This window comes from Tursiops truncatus, chromosome X (genome assembly GCF_011762595.2).
Source record: "Tursiops truncatus isolate mTurTru1 chromosome X, mTurTru1.mat.Y, whole genome shotgun sequence".
NCBI lineage: Eukaryota > Metazoa > Chordata > Mammalia > Artiodactyla > Delphinidae > Tursiops > Tursiops truncatus.
This window is the reverse complement of record NC_047055.1, coordinates 82,883,896-82,902,488: the sequence shown is the minus strand read 5'-3', so window position 1 is coordinate 82,902,488 and position 18,593 is coordinate 82,883,896. Positions and strand designations below refer to the sequence as shown.

General features: G+C 39.4%; 1 protein-coding gene across 9 annotated transcripts in view; it reads right to left on the bottom strand.

Moving 5' to 3' along the window:
* PHF8 (PHD finger protein 8) overlaps nt 1–18,593 on the bottom strand; it is a 112,589-nt gene that overhangs the window by 60,828 nt on the left and 33,168 nt on the right. For 7 of the 9 annotated variants that reach the window (XM_073799227.1, XM_073799226.1, XM_073799229.1 and 4 more), the window contains 9 exons: nt 18,443–18,584; nt 17,536–17,722; nt 15,543–15,705; nt 8,243–8,330; nt 7,767–7,873; nt 6,435–6,526; nt 3,838–3,927; nt 1,840–2,142; nt 973–1,076 (listed from right to left, as the gene is read on the bottom strand). In XM_073799227.1, coding sequence (XP_073655328.1) covers nt 973–1,076; nt 1,840–2,142; nt 3,838–3,927; nt 6,435–6,526; nt 7,767–7,873; nt 8,243–8,330; nt 15,543–15,705; nt 17,536–17,722; nt 18,443–18,584 — 1,276 coding nt within the window. The remainder of the gene's footprint in view (nt 1–972; nt 1,077–1,839; nt 2,143–3,837; nt 3,928–6,434; nt 6,527–7,766; nt 7,874–8,242; nt 8,331–15,542; nt 15,706–17,535; nt 17,723–18,442; nt 18,585–18,593) is intronic. The other 2 variants (XM_073799228.1, XM_019943608.3) reach the window with 1 other exon arrangement.

Here is an 18,593-nt window from a genome sequence, read left to right as displayed (position 1 = left end):
ATAAAATTCAAATGCTTTTGAAGTGAAAATTTCCTCTCTTGCTTCCCCTATTCTACTTTCTAGAGATAACTACTGTTACAAGTTTGGTGTGACAAGTATAAAATATGTGACAAATATATTTATTTGCATGGATGTGTATAAACATCTCTGGAAGGAAATCGTTGACACTGGTTTTCCATGCGGAGGGGAACTGGGGAACAGAGAGGAGTGGGAGCAAAATTTTTCACTATGTATTCTTTCACACTTTTTGAATTTTAAACCACATAAATTAAATTTTAAACCTCTTCAAAAAGGTTAAAGGAAAAGGTCTGTATGTTGCTTTTTTACACACACACACATATGTGCATACGTGCTTTTTTAAAAAATTAAAATGAACTATTCCTATATATTATCTTGCAACCTGATTTTTTCACTTAAAATATATCTTGGAAATCTTTTCACGTCAATAGATAGTAAACTCATTCTTTTTAAGTTACACAGCATTCTATTCCATAGATGTACCATAATTTATTTATCCAACCTTTATTGATGAACGTTTCCAATTGCTTACTATTACAATGATACGGTGACTACTAAATATTTCTCTTTACACACCTGTGCAAATATTTCTGCAAAATAAGTTCCTAAAAACTGAATTGCAAAAGGTATATAAAAAACTAATGCTCTTAACCAGTATGCTGTACTACCTCCTATTCCCACCAACAGTTCTGATCCACTGACTTGCTGAAATTTCTAGAACTTATATAAGATTTTTCGCAGGATTGCCAATTAGTTCCAGACCTCTCCCCCTTCCCACCCCAACACTACCATGGTTCTCTGTACTAAGGAATGTTATCTGATAATATCTGGTTATTTCCCCAAGCACAGTCCCTCCCTCACCCATGTCCCAGCCCCAGGTCCCAATTCCATGCCTTGTCTTAGTGGCATATTGCCACCAACACCCAGCATCTCTGCTTCTTCTCCCCACCTCACCTGCCATTAGACATCAACAGGGCCAGCGGGCCCTCATTCCCATCAAGGTCCAAGTCTGGCGAGTCATCATCTGAGTCATTCAAGCAGGTACCAGTGATGTTGAACTGTAGGAGGAGGAGGCTCAGTTGTCACCTGTCTGGAACTCCCATGTGAATCAGAATGACCAGTTCCCTCTGGTTTCACTGGTTGAGTTCACTGTCAAAACCACCTGAACCAAGGCCTTCTGCTATGCTGTCCCCCCACCCCCAACCCAAATGATCACAGGAGCAGAAGGCTGAGAATGTATGGCTGGCTCAGGGGAAACCTATCCATCTTGCAAAACATGTTCCCTAAAAAGAGGTGGAGTATCTTCACATGCTTATGGAGGGCACCACAATCTTGAAGCAAGGTGGAGCCCTGGAGGAGGGCTTTTCTCAAGAACCTGTTCAAGACTCCAACCTGCCACTCCTATACCATGCTCTCAAATGTCATTCCCATCCCAGCATTTCAAGATTCATCTCAAGTGTCATGTTTACTGAGAAGAGCTCCTGACCATCGCCCCTACCCAGATAGAATCATCCCCTCCCGTGTCTCAGGGTCCCACACATACCCTTGATCGTGGCATCCACAACGCTTCATTGCACTCATTTCTTTTTATGCCTATCTTTCTCACTAGCCTGTCAGCCTCTTGAGGGTTATGTCCACAGCACCTATCACAGTGCCCAGCATAGACAAGATCTCAATAAATGTCTGTTAAATGAGTGGGACTGGTAGCCAAACACCAGGGGCCCTAAGGGAGGTGGGAGGACAGGAGAGCCTATCCTTTTTATACCCTGCTCTTCCAAGGGACCCAAAAGGGTTGGGCTGAACCCAAGGGCCAGCACCCACCTTTGCTTTCTGGGAACAGCCTGTCTTCAGTGCCTGATGACTGTATGTGTCCATGAGATTATAGCTCAATTGGCCAGCAGGCCCCAAGGCTGAGCTCTCCTTGCCCTTTCGCTCTGCCTTCTTGAAGAATTCCTTGGGCTTCAGGCCTTTCTTCTTTGAACCACTTTTGGAGGGCAGTGACAGCCTGGACATGGATACTGAAGTGGAATGGGCTGGCCTGGTTAAGGGAATGGAGCCGGCTGGGAAGATCCTCTGCAGCCCAAAGATATTGCTTGTCTTCCCAACGTTCTGTTGGAAGATATCCTACAAGAGTGTTAGTACATGAGGGGGTTAGAGCTTACTCAAGGGTTCACTCTGCACTAAGAGCAGAGGTCTGTTTATGGCACTGGCGGTACTGCCATGAAGGGGCTTAAAGATGCTCCACATATGCACTTATGCACACCCTAGTTTTGGCACAATAAGTCATCAAGAATTTACTGGGTGGCATTTCTTTACCTAGCCATTGACGAGTAAGGAGAAGACGAGCAGAGGAAAAGCTCAGCACTACTGTCAAAACCGGAAAGGAAAAGACTCCAAGTGCAGCTGACATGAGACAGAAAATAACTGAGTACTAAAATGTGTGGTTCCAACTCTAAGGACCACAGGATTTGAGAGCAGGAGAGCGGTTCTAGTCCTAATTCTGCTACTAGCCTCCCACCTTCATCTTATTCATAGCAGTTATGCTTTGATTGGTTGTATATATTGAGCTTCCACATTAAGATTTCATTTGAAAAAAAGGATTTCATTGCTTCAAAACATTTGAAAGCCAATGAAAAATATATGATCCATCTCTTAAGTCCTCTTCCAACCAGCCCAAAGTTCTGTGTATATAAAACTCGTTTAAGTGGGAAGAGCCAGAGAAAAGGTAGGCCTAAAACCCTGAAGGATTCTGACAGATGGAAGTGGTGGAAAATGAGGTAGGAGGTGGACAATGTAAGCTATGGTGTAGGCAGTGAAACATGCTGCAAGAGGTGAGGCTAGAACCCCAACTTCATAGTAGCTCACTCTGACCACCCTTCAGCACAGATTTAGTGCCTATATCCTGGGCACTAAATGGAACCTTACAGCTTCTGAGCTAAAGGAAAGTTGAAACTTCCTCAAGTCCAATTCTCCTCTGGTGCCTTTGCTACTTCACCAGCCCACACTGAGTTCTCTCTTTGCTGCAGTCTATTAATAACAATGGCTCACATTTATTGAGTACTTACTCTGCCAGGCACTGTGCGAGGGGCTCTATATACATTAGCTCTTAATCATAACAAAACTGTGAAAAGGTGGTGTTATCCCCACTTTACAGATAAGGATACTGAGGCTCTGAAAGGCTTGCAAATGACAGAGCAGGAACCAGAACCCAAGTTTCTCTGAGTCTCTTACCACTGCACCTTACTGTCTCGTGGTATATGCCACCTGTTGAAACATGGCTTTGTAATCATCTTCAACCCGGGAGAACTGTCATTTTGTAGAATGTAGAGACTGAGTCAAAATATTAATAACAACAACTACTACTACTACTACTATGACCTCTGCCACCCACGACCACCATGACCCACCAGCAGAATTTACTGAGCACCTACTGTGTGCCAAGCCCTATACTTAGTGCTCAACCTGTATTATCTTACTCAATCCTCTTAATAATCCCTCAGTAGTTATTAGTTATCCCCACTTTAGACATGAGGAAACTGAGGCTTAGGTTAACTTTGCCCAGGTTCCTCTACTAGATTGTGAGTTCTTTGTGGGCAGGCACTGTATTATTTATGTATCCTAAGCACCTAGCCCAACATGTGGCACGCTTGAGGTACATAATAATTATCTGAATGAATGAATAAATGAATGAATGAATAGGGTCCTTGGTGGGGTCTTCCCAATCCTTCCCCTGAGCTCTCATGCCAACTGCAAAAGCCTGACCTGCCACTTGAGCCTTGAGCCCTTCCCAAACGCCTCCCCTGCTCCCATGCTTCTTACTTCCACCAGGCGAATCTCCCTAGCCAGATCTTTAATGAGCTGTACGGTCCGCACTGTCTCTGGGATCTCATCCTCGTGGTCTGGCAGAGCCTGTCAAACAAAAGGCATGAGGAATAGATCCACACATAAATGAACTGATTTTCAACAAAGTTACCAAGGCAATTCAATGGAGAAAGGGTAGTCTCTTTAACAAATGGTACTAGACTGATCAGATATCCATATGCAAAACAAGAACTTCATTCCATATCTTGCACCAGACACACACACAGACTCAAAATGGATCACAGACCTAAATGTCAAATCTAAAACTATAAACCTTTTAGAAGGAAACAGAGGAGAAAATCATTGGGACCTTGGGTTAGGCAAAGATTTCTTAGGACATAAAAAGTATGAACCATAAAAGAAAAAACTGATAAATTAGACTTATTAAAAAATAAAAACTTCTCTTAGAAAAACACTGTTAAGACAAACCACTGACTGGGAGGAAATATTTGCAAAACATATACCTGATAAAGGACAGTGTCAAGAGGTGTGAGGAACTTAGTTGTGGCTTGAACCACACCCCTCAGAAAGTCAAGAACCTCAGCAAGATCCCTGGGGACAATCCAGCCTCTCCACTTGTGAGGACAGAACTCAATGTTGAGCAGCTACAAGCCCACAGCTAGCCCAACAGCAACCCAGGGAGAGACCTGTTGATTGTCTCTCTTTTAATTCATTTGCAATCTTATTTATCAATACATCTCTATGCAGACAGACAGCTCAAACTTTTCCTCTGTGACTTCTTCCACCAGTTTTGACTTGAATTCTGTATCCAGAGGACTGATAAAAATTCCTCAGCATTTCCTCCTTGCTTCCCATGGTTTGATTCCTTTAACTCTTTTAATCCATCTGGAATTTATTTTGGTGGCTGGGCAGTAATGGGGGCTGAGAACCCATGTGACCCAGCTGGATAACCTTGACAGCTCCCTCCTCCCAGCCCAGGGGCTCTGGAAGGGTGAAGGAGCAACTGCTTCTCTTCACAAAAGAGAAGTTGTCTGCACTTCACAAAAGACTTCTCCCATGAGTGTGGCTCCTCAGTTCTGTGTCCTACTCTCTTCCAGCTCCCTTTGGTCACACTGTTGGGGCCATCCTTTGGTCCCTGAGGCCATCCTGGCTCAGGACATGAGTGCTTAGGACCTACCCACCTCCCTCCCTTTTGGTGTTCCTGGGACAGAGTCACTCTGAAGTTCACTTCGCGGGAGGGTCAGTGTGGATGCAGAGTCAGAGATGAAACCCAAGGTAGCCACACCTGAGGGATGTGGCAAAACAGAATCGAAGGCTAAGGCCCAGGTGCAGTTGAGTCCAGGGAGCAAAAGAAGGCCCAAAACATGAAGTCCAAGGATATCTGGGGGGAAGGCTGTCAACAGGAAATGGGGAGATTGTGCACATTTAAGCCTGCAGTGGCTGAAAAGTTTCCTCAGGCTACTGTATGCAGGGGAAGGAATCTACAAAGAGTATCAGAAGCATAAAAGAATATATTGATATTTCCTTTTTTTGCATTTCTTAAAATTGGTTTTTAAATAAATTCAACATTTTGAGTAGGTAATCCATTCACGTAGTTCAAAAATCAAACAATATAGAAAGATATATATTGAAAAGCCTCAGTATCTATCTGACCCTGCCATCAGCTCCCCTAGCCCACACCAACAGGTAACCACTTTTATTAGTTTCTTCTGCATCCCTCCAGATTGTGTCTTCAGTCAAATACAAGCACATACAAATATAATTCTTCTTTTCCCCCCTTTTACACATAAGGTAGCACACTATACACACAGTTCTACACTTTTACATGATAAATTCTGGAGATCTTTCCAAATCAGTAAATAGAGAGCTTTCTTAATCTCTTTTATAGCTGTTTAGTATTCAATTGGATAGATGGATATTGGTATATTCCTAAAAAGCCATTTTGGCAGTATGCATCAAGAGTCTTACATTTTTTCACATACTTTGATCTAGTGATCACTCTTCTAAAAATCTATCCTGAAGAAACAATTAAGAGATGAGAAACAAAGACTGATGCAAACAGCTATTTACTGCATGATTTTCTAGAACTATCCCCCAAATAAATAAATAAGCAACAATAAACAAGTGGTTAGGTAAGGATGGTACATCCCTGCAAAATAATATCATGTAACTATTAATGTTTGTGGAGAACTCTGGTGACACAGAAAAATTAAGATAAGCCAACCAATTCAGATACAAAATTATATGTACAGGGTGAGAGCAATCATGTTTTAAAAATGAATATTAAAAAAACAAAAGAAAGTATACCCAAATGTTAATGTTTATTCCCTCTGAGTTAAAATTGCAGGTGAAGTTTTTCCTTCTTTACACTCTTCTGTATTTTTCTAATTCTCTACAGTAAGCAGGTATTACTTTTCATAATCAGAAAGAAAGGTTTAAAAATATAATCCAAGGAGTCCTAGCCCAGTCCTCTACTCTAATCCTAGGAGCCCACAAACCTCCCTAGTTTCCTCCACGTCCCCAGAGGATCTTCCCAAAGCCAGTCCCTGCTGAGAGTAGACCTCTAAAGTAGGTAGAGAAATAAGTATATTTACTTCTTTCCTTGTCCAGGCTCTAAAGGCCAAGTTCAGGGCTTTACCACCATGGACCAGGTAGGAGGCAGGGTGTCTCCTGTTTTCTCGCAAACCTAAAGGGGGAAAGAGGAAGGTAGAGTGTCAAAGAAGCCATGCAGGGAAGTGAAGGACTTGTTAGTTTTTTTCAGGCAACCAGAGAAAATGCTCAAGGTTCTGAGCCCAACTCCGTATCTCAGTTCTTATAATGGTGTTCATTTTATGACTACCTTGACATCTACTATCTCATTTAATCCTATACCCAACCCTATAAGCCAGATATCATTATCTTCATTTTATAGTTCAGGAAATGAGGCTCAGAGAGGCAGAGACAACCAAAGGCCACATCTGGTAAGTGCCAAAGCCAAGACTGAAACCTCATCTGTCTAAATCTGAGGCCTGTGCTCCTTCTACACTATTCTGCCTCTTGGGTTTCAAAATGTGAACACTCAGGAGGACAACTGCCACCTACACAGATCTGAAGAGCCATTAATGCCTTGTTCTGAGTTACTCCAGGAGGAGGTTATAACAAACATCCAGATTTAGGCTCAATAAAGAATTTTCTACTGAACTAAGCTGTTCAGAACAGAAAATAATAAGCAGTTAGTCATCCAGCCTCTGAATGAACATTTAAGTGACGGTCTGTCTAGATGGCAGAATAAGGGCTTGAGGTACTTCATAAGAGAGTGTACTCATTGGCCTCTGAGGTTCTTTGTAACTTTTCCTGGCCAAGTCACCTTGAAGAATCTCAGGTCTGAGTAAGGGAGCCACTCTATTTCCAAGCAGACCAGGAAAGAGGAAACCCAGCAGGTTGGCTTCTACCTGGGCTGATACCCAGGAACCAAACCAATGATGGGTAGTCAGGACTGGGCCTTGTCCCCAGGGGAAGCACGTCCAGGGAACTCTGACACTACACCGATTGAGTTTCTTATTTTAATTGGCAGGAAATAGGAATAATTTCACTGTGATCCAATTTTCTCAGTCCCCTTTGCTAAATAAAAAAGTTAAAATCCATGCCCTACCCTACATTACGATTAGTAAAAAAGCCAATTTCAAAAGATCACATCCTTTGATTCCATTTTTATAGCACTCTTGAAATGACAAAATTACAGAGATGAAAAAGAGATCAGTGGTTTCCTGAAGTTATGGATAGTTCAGGGGGAGAGAGTGGGTGAGGTTATAAATGGGTAACACTACAAAGATCTTTGTGGTGATGGGTACTGTATCTTGATTTGAGGTGATGGTTATGTGCACATGTGCACACACACATGGTCAGGGCAGCAGGGCAAAAAGGACAGTTGGCAAAGGGCTCCATACCTCGAAAGATGTCCAGGATATGCTTTCCCACATACCAACAGATGGTCTCAAAGTTGGGGAACTTGAAGAGGTCTGCTGTGCTCAACCGCTTCTCAATCTCATAGGCTCTGGAGGAAGTAGGCACAACAATAACAATGATAACAAGGACCCTGTTTACTAGGCACCTACTATGTATCAGGTACTGCTCTGGATGCTCTGTATCCATTATCTTTAATCCTCACAACTACCCTCTAAGACCTTACTCTATGGGTTAGGAAACTTGGGCTCAAAGTTTATGTGACTTGACAAAATTCACATAACTACTAAGTGAGGAAGAGGTATTCATCTTCAGACTGAACATCATCAGAAACCAGTATCCATTCCTTTCTGATCATCTTGCCTCCCTTCTATGCTGCACTCCTCACAATACCGGAGAACTCGAGGACTCTAGCAGATGGGAATGGCCAATTCGGGATCACCAGAGCTTCAGGACTCACTTGAGCTGCATTTCAATGTTAAGGCTGTGTAAGAAGTTCCCTCCAAAGGCAAGGCAGTCCACGGGGGTCAGCACAGCATGGATCCATCCTGCAGTGTAACAAGGCAAAAAACATAGCTGGCAGAGGGCCTTTCTTCTTTGGACATCACCACTGCCCACTCAGCTCAAACACAACTCCTTAGACCAGCCAGCCTGGCAGTAATTCAGAACATTCTAGCTTCCTCCACTCTCCCAACGCCCATCCTAGCCAAGTCTGCCATCATTATAACCCTGAACTGGACCAACCTGGGGGTTAATAAACTCCTTCTACTTCCCTTCTCTGCACTTCAAAATCTCTTCGTTGCCTCACCCACCCTCTCTCTTATTGCTAAGAAAGGCATCACCTCCTTGCCATGACTACCCCTTCTAACTCTGCGCTAGGTAAAACAAAGAGTTTTTGTGTTAGACAGACCTGGGTTCAAATCTTGCCGTTTTCTATATCTAAATATCCACTTCACAGGTTGGTTGTGAAGGATGTACCTAGTTGAAACTAAATTATTTTCCTTGCCCTTGACCCTATACTGCCTTCTGGGACCTTCTGATTTTTCTTCTTACATCTCTCTCATATTCATCTCCCCTTCTTCATCCATCCATCCTACTAATGGCTTGGTTCAGATCCATCATTATCTCTCACCTATGCTATTTGAAACAGCCTACAAACTGGCTCCTCTAACACCAGTGGTTCTTTAAGGCGTGATCCAGGGAATCCTGGGGCTCCTTGAGACTCTTTCAGAGCATATGCATGGTCAAAACTATGTTCATGATAATAAGATGTTATTTGTCTTTTTAACCCTCAGTATACAGTGGAGTTTTTCAAGGGGTACATGACATGATATCATAACACACAGAAGCAGATTTGAGGACACAGAAGTTTTCTGCTAACCCGAATATTAAAAAGATTTGCAGAAATGTAAATGTCAATCTTTTCACTAAATTTTTTTAGTTTGAAAATAGTTATTTTTCATAAAAATTATTACTTATGCTAACATGTAATGGGTTTATTCTTGTTTTTTCCTCAATGAACTAATAAATATATTTAAATTCTCAGTTTTAATTTATAATATGGTAAATATTAATAAATATAAACCACATAAATAAAAGCTCTTTGGGGTCCTCAATAATATTTAAGGGTATAAACAGGTCCAGAGTCCAAAGTGTTTGTAAACCACTGCTCCACACCAATCTCAACCTCTGAAGTCCATCCTCCACATCTCAACCCTAAGTGATATATCTGAAATGCAAATCTGCCCATGTCACCTCCTGCTTGAAACTCTTCAGTGAAATGTACATCCACAGAAGAATAGATAAACTGCTGTATACTCATACAATGGAATACTAGAAAGCAAGTGAAATGAATGAACAATAGCCACATGTATCAACATGGATCTCACAATCATAATGTTCAGAGAAAAAAGTTGAGAAAAATACATCTGATTCCATTTATATAACATTCAAAAACATGTAAAACAATACTATATACTGCTTACTAAGGCATACCTATGTAATAAAGGGATAAAAATGCATGAGAATGATATCATCAACTTCAGGACAACAGCTAGCTCTTGAGAGGGCAGAATGGGAATGTAATTGAGGAGAGGTATATACAAGGCTTCAAATATGTTTGTAATATGTTATATTTTTAGTTGAGTTATAAACACATAAATGTTCATTATATTATTCTTTATATCTCTTGCTACATCTGAAATATTTCATTAGAAATTAAATAAACAAATAAATCTTCAGTAGTCCCCAGTTGCCTCTGAAGTAAGTTCAGCCTGCCAACCTTTTCAGCTTCATCTGCTCCCAGCCCTTGGTCTTTAGGCTCCAGTATCCATAAACTGCTTCACACATCTTTGCTTTGTTTATGCCTTTCCCTTTATCTGAGAGCGCTTTCCTGCCTTTCTTTCCTTGGTCAGTCTCTATTTACTCTTCAGGTGTCACTCTTCTGAGAAGATTTTCACAAACCTCTGGCCAGACTAAGTGCTCTTCTCTGTGCTCCCAAAACTTCTGGTGAATATCTCTATTGTGTCTATTAGTACTGAAGAGCCTATCCATATTCTATCTCTAGCACCTAGCCCAATGTTGGGGCAGACAGTAGACATGAAATGCTTGTGGAACTCAGTAGATTGCACCCAGTTTGTGGGAATTTCTACCAAGATGCAAATGAATCCAACTCAAATCTCTGGTAGACAAATTCAATTCACCAGTTACCAAGTGCCCAGTGTACAAAAAAATAAACATCATGTGAGACCCAGCAAAGAATTCAAAGATGGGTGAATAAATGCATAGGAATAGAAAACTATAAAAGAGAAAAGCAGATGGGTATGGGGGTAGGAGGAGGGGGGCATGACTTGCCTCATCATATATTAAACAGTCTATAAAACCAATGTAATCAAATCAATATGATACTGATATATGAATAGACAAACAGATCTGAGTAACAGAAAAGAAAATCCAGAATTATACAATATAATGTTCGACAAAGATGTTAGAATTATATAACACGAGTTTTAAAGGAGTCATCATAAAAATGCTTCAACGAACAATTACAAGCATGCTGGAAACAAACAAACAAAAGAAAGAGAAGCTATAAATAAGAAACAAGTACAAATTATAGAACTAAAAAATACTACATCTGAAATATATAATGAAACAATGGACTCAACAGAAGAATGGAGACAATGGAGAAAAGAATCAGAGAATTTGAAAACAGAACAATAGAAAGCACCCAATATGAACAAGAGAGAAGAAATAGACTGAGAGAAAAATAAACTCAGGAACCCAACAAGGACCTACTGTATAGCACAGGGAACTATATTCAATAGCTTGTAATAACCTATAATAGAAAATAATCTGAAAAAAGATAGATACTATATATATAACTGAGTCTCTTTTTGCTCTACACCTGAATCACTGTAAATCAACTATGTGCCAGTAAAAATAAAAAAGACAAAAAAATAAAGAACCATGCAATGGGACAGAAAAAAAACCCTCAGGAACCTGTGGGACTACAGCAAAATGTGTTACATTTGTATAATCAAAGACTCAGAAGAAAAGTTAGAGTGAGGGAATGAAAAGGTATTTGAAGAAATAATTTCACTAATTTCACTAAAAATTTCACTAATATGGCAAAAGACATAAGCCTACACATTCAAGAAGCTTGATGAACATATACAGTATAAACCCAAAGAAATCCACACCAAGACACATGATAGTCAAACTGCTGAAAAACTAAATAAAAAAGAAAAAATATTGGAAGTAGCAAGAAATGACACATACAGGGAAAAAAACAATTTAAAGGGTAGCCAAAATCTTATCAGAAACCACAGAAGCCAGAAGGAAGCAGCACAACATTCAAGTGCTGAAAGAAAATATCAACCCAGATTTCTATACCCAGCAAAACTATCCTTCAAGAGTGAAAGGGAAATCAAGACATTTACAGATGAAGGAAAACTAAGAGAATCTGTTGCCAGCAGATCTACCCTGAAACTCTAAACAGAGAGGAAATGATAAGAGAAGGAATCTTGGAACACCAGGAAGGAAGAACAATGGAAGAGTAAAAATACAGGTAAATACAATAGACTTTCCTGCTCTTGGATATTCTAAATTATGTTTGACAGCTGAAACAAAAATTAAAACACTATGTGATGTAGCTCTAATGTATGCAGAGGAAATATTTAAGACAAATACATTACATATGGTAAGGGTAAAGAGATGTGAAAAGAGGTAAGGTTTCAACTCTTTCTTCAAACTGGTAAAATGTCAGTACCAGTAGACTGTCATAAGATAGATATATATGTATATATAAATATACACATATAGATATGTATGTACATATATACATATATACACATATACATATTTATCTATATATGTACATATACATAGATATATGTGTATATGTCTATGTCTATGTACATATACATATATATCTATATATGTATACATATATACATAAAACTAGAGCAAACACTAAAAAAAAAATCTATATAAAACCTGAAGCTGAAAACTTCATATGGAAATTCAAGGGGCCCAGGAAGGCTGACACTTCCCAATTTCAAAACTTACTACAAGTGTACAATAACTTGAGACAGTGTGATACTGTCATAAAGACAGACATACAGATCAATGGAATAGAATTCAAAGTCCAGAAATAAACCAATACATGGCCTATGGTCAACTGATTTTTGACAAAGGTATCAAGACAATTCAATGGGGGAAAGAATGGTCTTTTCAAATTGTTCTGGGACATCTGGACATCCATATGCAAAAGAATGAAATTGGACCCATATCTCACACCATATACAAAAATTAACTTGAAATGGATGAAAGACATAAATGTAAGAACTAAAAAGAAAACTCAGAAGAAAACACAGGTGTTAATCTTCATGACCTTGAATTAGGCAATTGTTTCTTAGATATGACACCAAAAGCACAAGCAAAGAAAAAAAACAGATAAACGGGACTCTTGGGCTTCACAGAACAACATCAAGAAAGTAAAAAGACAACCTCCAGAATGAGAGAAAGTATTTGCAAATCACACATCTGATAAAGGTCTAAACCAAAATATTTAAAGAATTCTTACAACTCAACAATAGAAAGACAAATCACCTAATTAAGGAATGGGCAGGGACTTCCCTGGTGGCACAGAGGATAAGACTCCACACCCCCAATGCAGGGGGCCTGGGTTTGATCCCTGCCCAGGGAACTAGATGTCACATGCATGCCGCAACTAAGAGTTCACATGCCACAACTAAGGAGCTCGTGTGCCGCAACTAAGGAGCCTGCTTGCCTCAAATAAGACTTGGCACAATCAAGTAAATAAATAAATAAATAAATGGGCAGAAGTTTTGAATAGATATTTCTTCAAAAAAAGATATATAAACATACAATAAGTGCATGGAAAGATGTTCAAAATCAATAGCCATTAGAGAAGCACAAATTAAAATCTCAATGAGCTACAACTTCACACCCACTAGGATGGCTATAATCATAAAGACAGGCAAAAACAACTGTTGGGAAGGATGTGGAAAAATTGAGACCCTCATAAATCGTTGGTGGAAAATGCAGCTGCTTTAGAAAACAGTCTGGCAATTCCTCAGGAAGTTAAACACAGAGTTACCATATATATGACTCAGCAATTCCTCTCCTAGGTAGATATACCCAAGAGAACTGAAAATATATGTTAACACAATAACTTGTACATGAATGTTCATAGCAACACTATTCATAATAGGCAAAAAGTGAAAACAACCCAAATGTCTATAAAATGATGAATGGATAAACAAAATATGGTATATCCATACAATGGAATTATTATTCAGCCATTTAAAGAATGAAGTACTGATAACATGGATGAACCTTGAAAATATTATGTTGGGTGAAAGAAGCCAGACATAAAAGACTACATATTGCATGATTCCATTTACATGAAATATTCAGAAAAGGCAAATTCATACACAGAGAAAAGTACAGAAGTGGGGTTGACAGGGGCTGGGGGGGAAGAAGGAATGGGGAGTGACTGCTAACAGGTACAGGGTTTCTTTTTGAAGTGAAGAAAACTTTCTGGTATTAGATAGTGGTGATGTTTGCACAACTTCAAGAATATTTTTTTAAAAACTGAATTGTACCCTTTAACGTGGTAATTTTTATGGTATGTGCACTATATCTCAATTTTTTTACAGGCACATTTAACAAAATGAAAATACAACATATCAAAATATGTGACACAGCTAAATCAGTGCTAAGGGGGGAATTTATAGCACTAAATGCTTATATTAAAAAAAAGAAGAAAAGGGCTTCCCTGGTGGCGCAGTAGTTAAGAATCCACCTGCCAATGCAGGGGACACAGGTTCGAGCCCTGGTCCAGGAAGATCCCACATACTGCGGAGCAACTAAGCCCATGCGCCACAACTATGGAGCCTGTGCTCTAGAGCCCACGAGCCACAACTACTGGGCCCACGTGCTACAACTACTGAAGCCCGCACACCAAGAGCCCGTGCTCTGCAACAAGAGAAGCCACCGTGATGAGAAGCCTGTGCACCACAATGGAGTAACCCCCACTCGCCGCAACTAGAGAAAGCCCATCCGCAGCAACAAAGACCCAATGCAGCCAAAAATAAATAAATAAAATAAATTTATTATAAAAAAAGAAGAAAAGTCTGAAATCAATAATCTAAGCTCTCATCTCAAGATCAGGAAAAAGAGAGCAAAATAAACCCAAAGCAAGCAGAAAGAAGGAAAAACAAAGATAAAAGCAGAAATCAATGAAATTGAAAACAGAAAGACAACAGAGAAAATCAGTGAAACAAAAAGTGATTCTTTAAAAAGTTCAACAAAATTGACAAACTTCCATTAAGACTAACACACAATAAAAGAGAAGGCACAAATTACTAACATCAGGAATGAAACACAGGGTAGCACTAGAGACTTGGAAGATATCAAAAGAATAATAAAGAAATACTATCTCTACACACATCAATTTGACAACTTAGATAAGATGGACCAATTGCTCGAAAAGCACAAACTTACAATTCACTCAATATGAAATAGATAATTTGAATAGCCTAATACAGGTTTAAAGAAATTGAATGTTAATTAAAAACTTCCCAAAAAGGAAATCTCCAGGTCCATGTGGCTGCAGTAGAGAATTCTATTGAACATTCTGAGAAAATTTAACACTAATTCTGAAATCAAGGAATTAAGAAATTAGAAAGTCAAGAAAAATCTAAATCAATGGAAAGACATATGTGTTCATGGAAGATTCAACATACTAAAGATGTCAACTTTCCCCAAATTGAGACAACTATGGGGACTTTTTCAAAATAAATACACTCAGATCCCACCCCAGACCAACGATTTCATAATTCTAGGGGTGAAGCCTAGGCCTTTATTGTTTTGGGAAAAAAAAAACCCTACCCCCACCCAGGTCATTCTGACTTATAGTCTACAATGCCAGTCTCTCAGTCACTATCTCTAGAGTCATGGGGCTAAGAGTCCTGTTTTCTATCTGTCCACCAAGTTGACATCAGTCCAGTGCAAAGGAGCTATCAACTTCCTCCTGGACCTCCCCAAGAAACCACACTGCCCACTGGCCACCACTCGAATTTTCTTGATGTCCACTTCTGAGCCTTCAACTGATATGAGAGGGATATCTCACATAATCAGATCAACACATTATGGGAAGGGGTTGGTTCCAGTGCCACAAGCTCTCTTCCTCTTCCCACCTTCCTCAAACCCTCCCAGAGGAGCCCAGGGAAGACCTGTAGGAATGAAAAGTGTCTGTCCTTGCTTCACAGAACACTTGTAGCACTTGTCCACCTGGTCCCCAAAGAACATCTCATTCTGGTTAGAGGAGCTGCTCCAGCACTCAAAGAGAGTCAGGTTGGCATTTGTTGGGCGGATCAGGTAGAAGATCTTCTCACCCTGAAACAAAGAAAGATTGACATGTCAAAAATATCAAAGGTTTCCAGAGAAGTCTTCTGGGAGTCTCCAAAAGAATATTCTCTCTCTCATGTTCCAAGACCATGTAGTATGCTAGAATTCCTTCTGTCCAAGGATCATTTATATATATATTTGGAAAACTTCAGAAGTCCTTTTGCACTTTGTACTTTTAAGCTTCTATAAAACTGACAAAAACAATTTGGAAAGGACATTTCAAACAAAATTGTCAACTTAAGACAAATGTACACCAAAGGCTCCTATTTTAGATGCAATGCCAAATGAAAAATGGCCTCTATAGATGAGTAGATCAATATTACTAGCCCTAGGAGAATTTAAGGCCACATTACTAATGAGAAGAAAATTGAATTTGCCTTTAAATGCCATTTACAGAGAGCATTCCTTCTCACACCTGCAATCAAAGCTAATAAAAGTTTAAAAGTTCAGTAATCACCCAAGGACTTCTGTAAGATTATATGTTGGATGATTATCTGTTGGAAGAACATATTATTTCCTAACTATGTTTTGCCTGGATAATCACCAGATAGATAATTTGGCAGAAAAGAAAAAAACCCACTAGCACAAAAATATCCCCAACCCATAGCTTGATTAGTTTAACCAATATTTCATAATACATTTCAATGTAGAAAATTATCTACTAGAAATTATTTACTGTACAATTAGAGAAATTTGAATCAGATCTGTAGATTAGATAACAGTATTATATCAATATTAATTTTCTGATTTTGATAACTATACTGTGGTTATATAAGAGAATACCCTTGTTTTTAAGAAATACACACTGAATTATTACGAGATAAAGGGACACCTTGTCTGAAACTACTCTCAGGTGTTTCAGAAAAAATATTTATATAAAACCATTTTATTATGTTTGCTTCAGAGAAAGAAAGAGTATAATAAAATAGTAACATGGGAATCTGAGTGAAGGGCACACAGGAAATCTTCCTATTATTTTTGCAATTTTTCTATGAAAAACTATTTAAAAATAAAAAAGTTAAATCTAACATTTGCATAATAGCACTTTCATTTACACACTCCAATTTCTTCATGATAAACCAATGAAAACAACTAGCTCAAGATTTGTGATCATTTGGACAAGAGCCATATCCAAGTTTTCTGCTCTTTCCTTGGCGTTTCTGATAAGAAAGCTAAATAGCATGAACAGTGGTGGAGAACAATAAAACTTACTTAAGAAATTTATTTTCCAGACCTCAAAAATCCTTTGTAGTCACTGACAATCAATATGCTAATTATAAAATTGTAACGACCACTAAAAGGGAAACTATAGAAAGGCTGACATTAAAAAAAACCATCTCATACGTGCTCTATCTTGATGGTGGTGGCAGTCATGCAACTATTTATACAATTGTCAAAAATCATCAAACTATACACTTAAAACAGGTGAACGTTATGGTATACAAATTATAACTCAATAAACTTGGAGGGGAAAGGGAATTTCTCATGTTACCAGAAATGTCTGCAGTAAATATGGACATTTCCATACATAGCGCTAGGAGTACAGATTGGTTCAATTAAGATAACAGTCAGAGAAAACCTTAGGCATCTGCTGTTATTAAAAAAAAATAAAAGTTAACCATCAAAACTGTAAAGTAGAGACAATTTATATGGCATATCCACTCAGTACCCAACCCTGATAGAGCAGTTATGTTGAAATGTCACCCAAATAGAATCTGGGATGCAGGTAGGCCTTAGCAGCCTGTCTTTATGCTGCCACCTGAAACAAACAGGGAGGCCCAAGGCCTGGCTGTCTTCAGAAGCCATAGCCATTCTTACCTTGAGCACATGGTACCAGACCGACGTGCCACCAAAGTCAATGTGAAAGTCTGTATAACTATCCCGCACGCTCATGAGGCAGTACTTCTGCACGTTGGGCCTCTCAAAGATACACTCCTCTGGCCACAAGTTCTCCACCCATGAGAGCTTCCGAACAATCTTGGGTGTCTCCACAAAGTTAGAAAGCCTATCAAGGAAGGGGTGGAGAGCAGATGTCAGCTGATTGGGAATTGAAGGCTGAAGCCTGAATAAAATGCCCCCCATCCCAGTGAGACTCAGATAAGAGAAAGAAGTTCTCTCCACAGAATCCCAAAGAGCACACAGGACACTTATTTTTGTAAGTCCAGTCAGCATCCTCATTCCACTCAGCTCTGGAATTCCCAAGTCCCAGCTCCATAGCCTTCCCCAGTCAAAGGTGATCATTTCCTCCACTAAATGCTCAGAATCTCCACACCCGGGTCCACTCACTTGGCACATGGTGTATAACAGTATTGTACTGTCCCCATGTTGTAGTGTCTTCTTTATGAGGAACAATTAGAGAAACCTCTCAGGGCTCAGTTCCAGGTAAAGAAGTGTTTACCTGGGACAGAGGACCTATCCTGGGAGTTAAACGGTGACCATGCCACAATCTAAACACCAAAAAAAGGTCTAAGAAAGCTGTCCTAAATCTTGAAGGAAACAAAAATTAAAATAGCTACTGTATAATCTATCCTATGCTAGAAATTGTAAAGGAGAAATATGATTTGGTTGTTATAATGTGAGCAGCTACCCTAGAAAGTATAAACCAGCTCCTCATCCCAAAGGAAGAAACCACCGGGAAGAAGGGAAAGGAACACTAATATACACTCAGTATATCACAAGTCCTAGGCACTTTGTGAGGCTTTTTACTTACCCCTCTCCCTCTTACCTGGTATCAGAGAATTCCAAACTAATGACATTGAGGACTTTTTCCCTCTTCCCGCTATAATAATATTTCACAAAATCACCAAGCTTCATCTTGCAGTCGGCCTGGCGGGTCACATCAATCACATCAATCTCTTTGTCAGAACCTGGAGTAA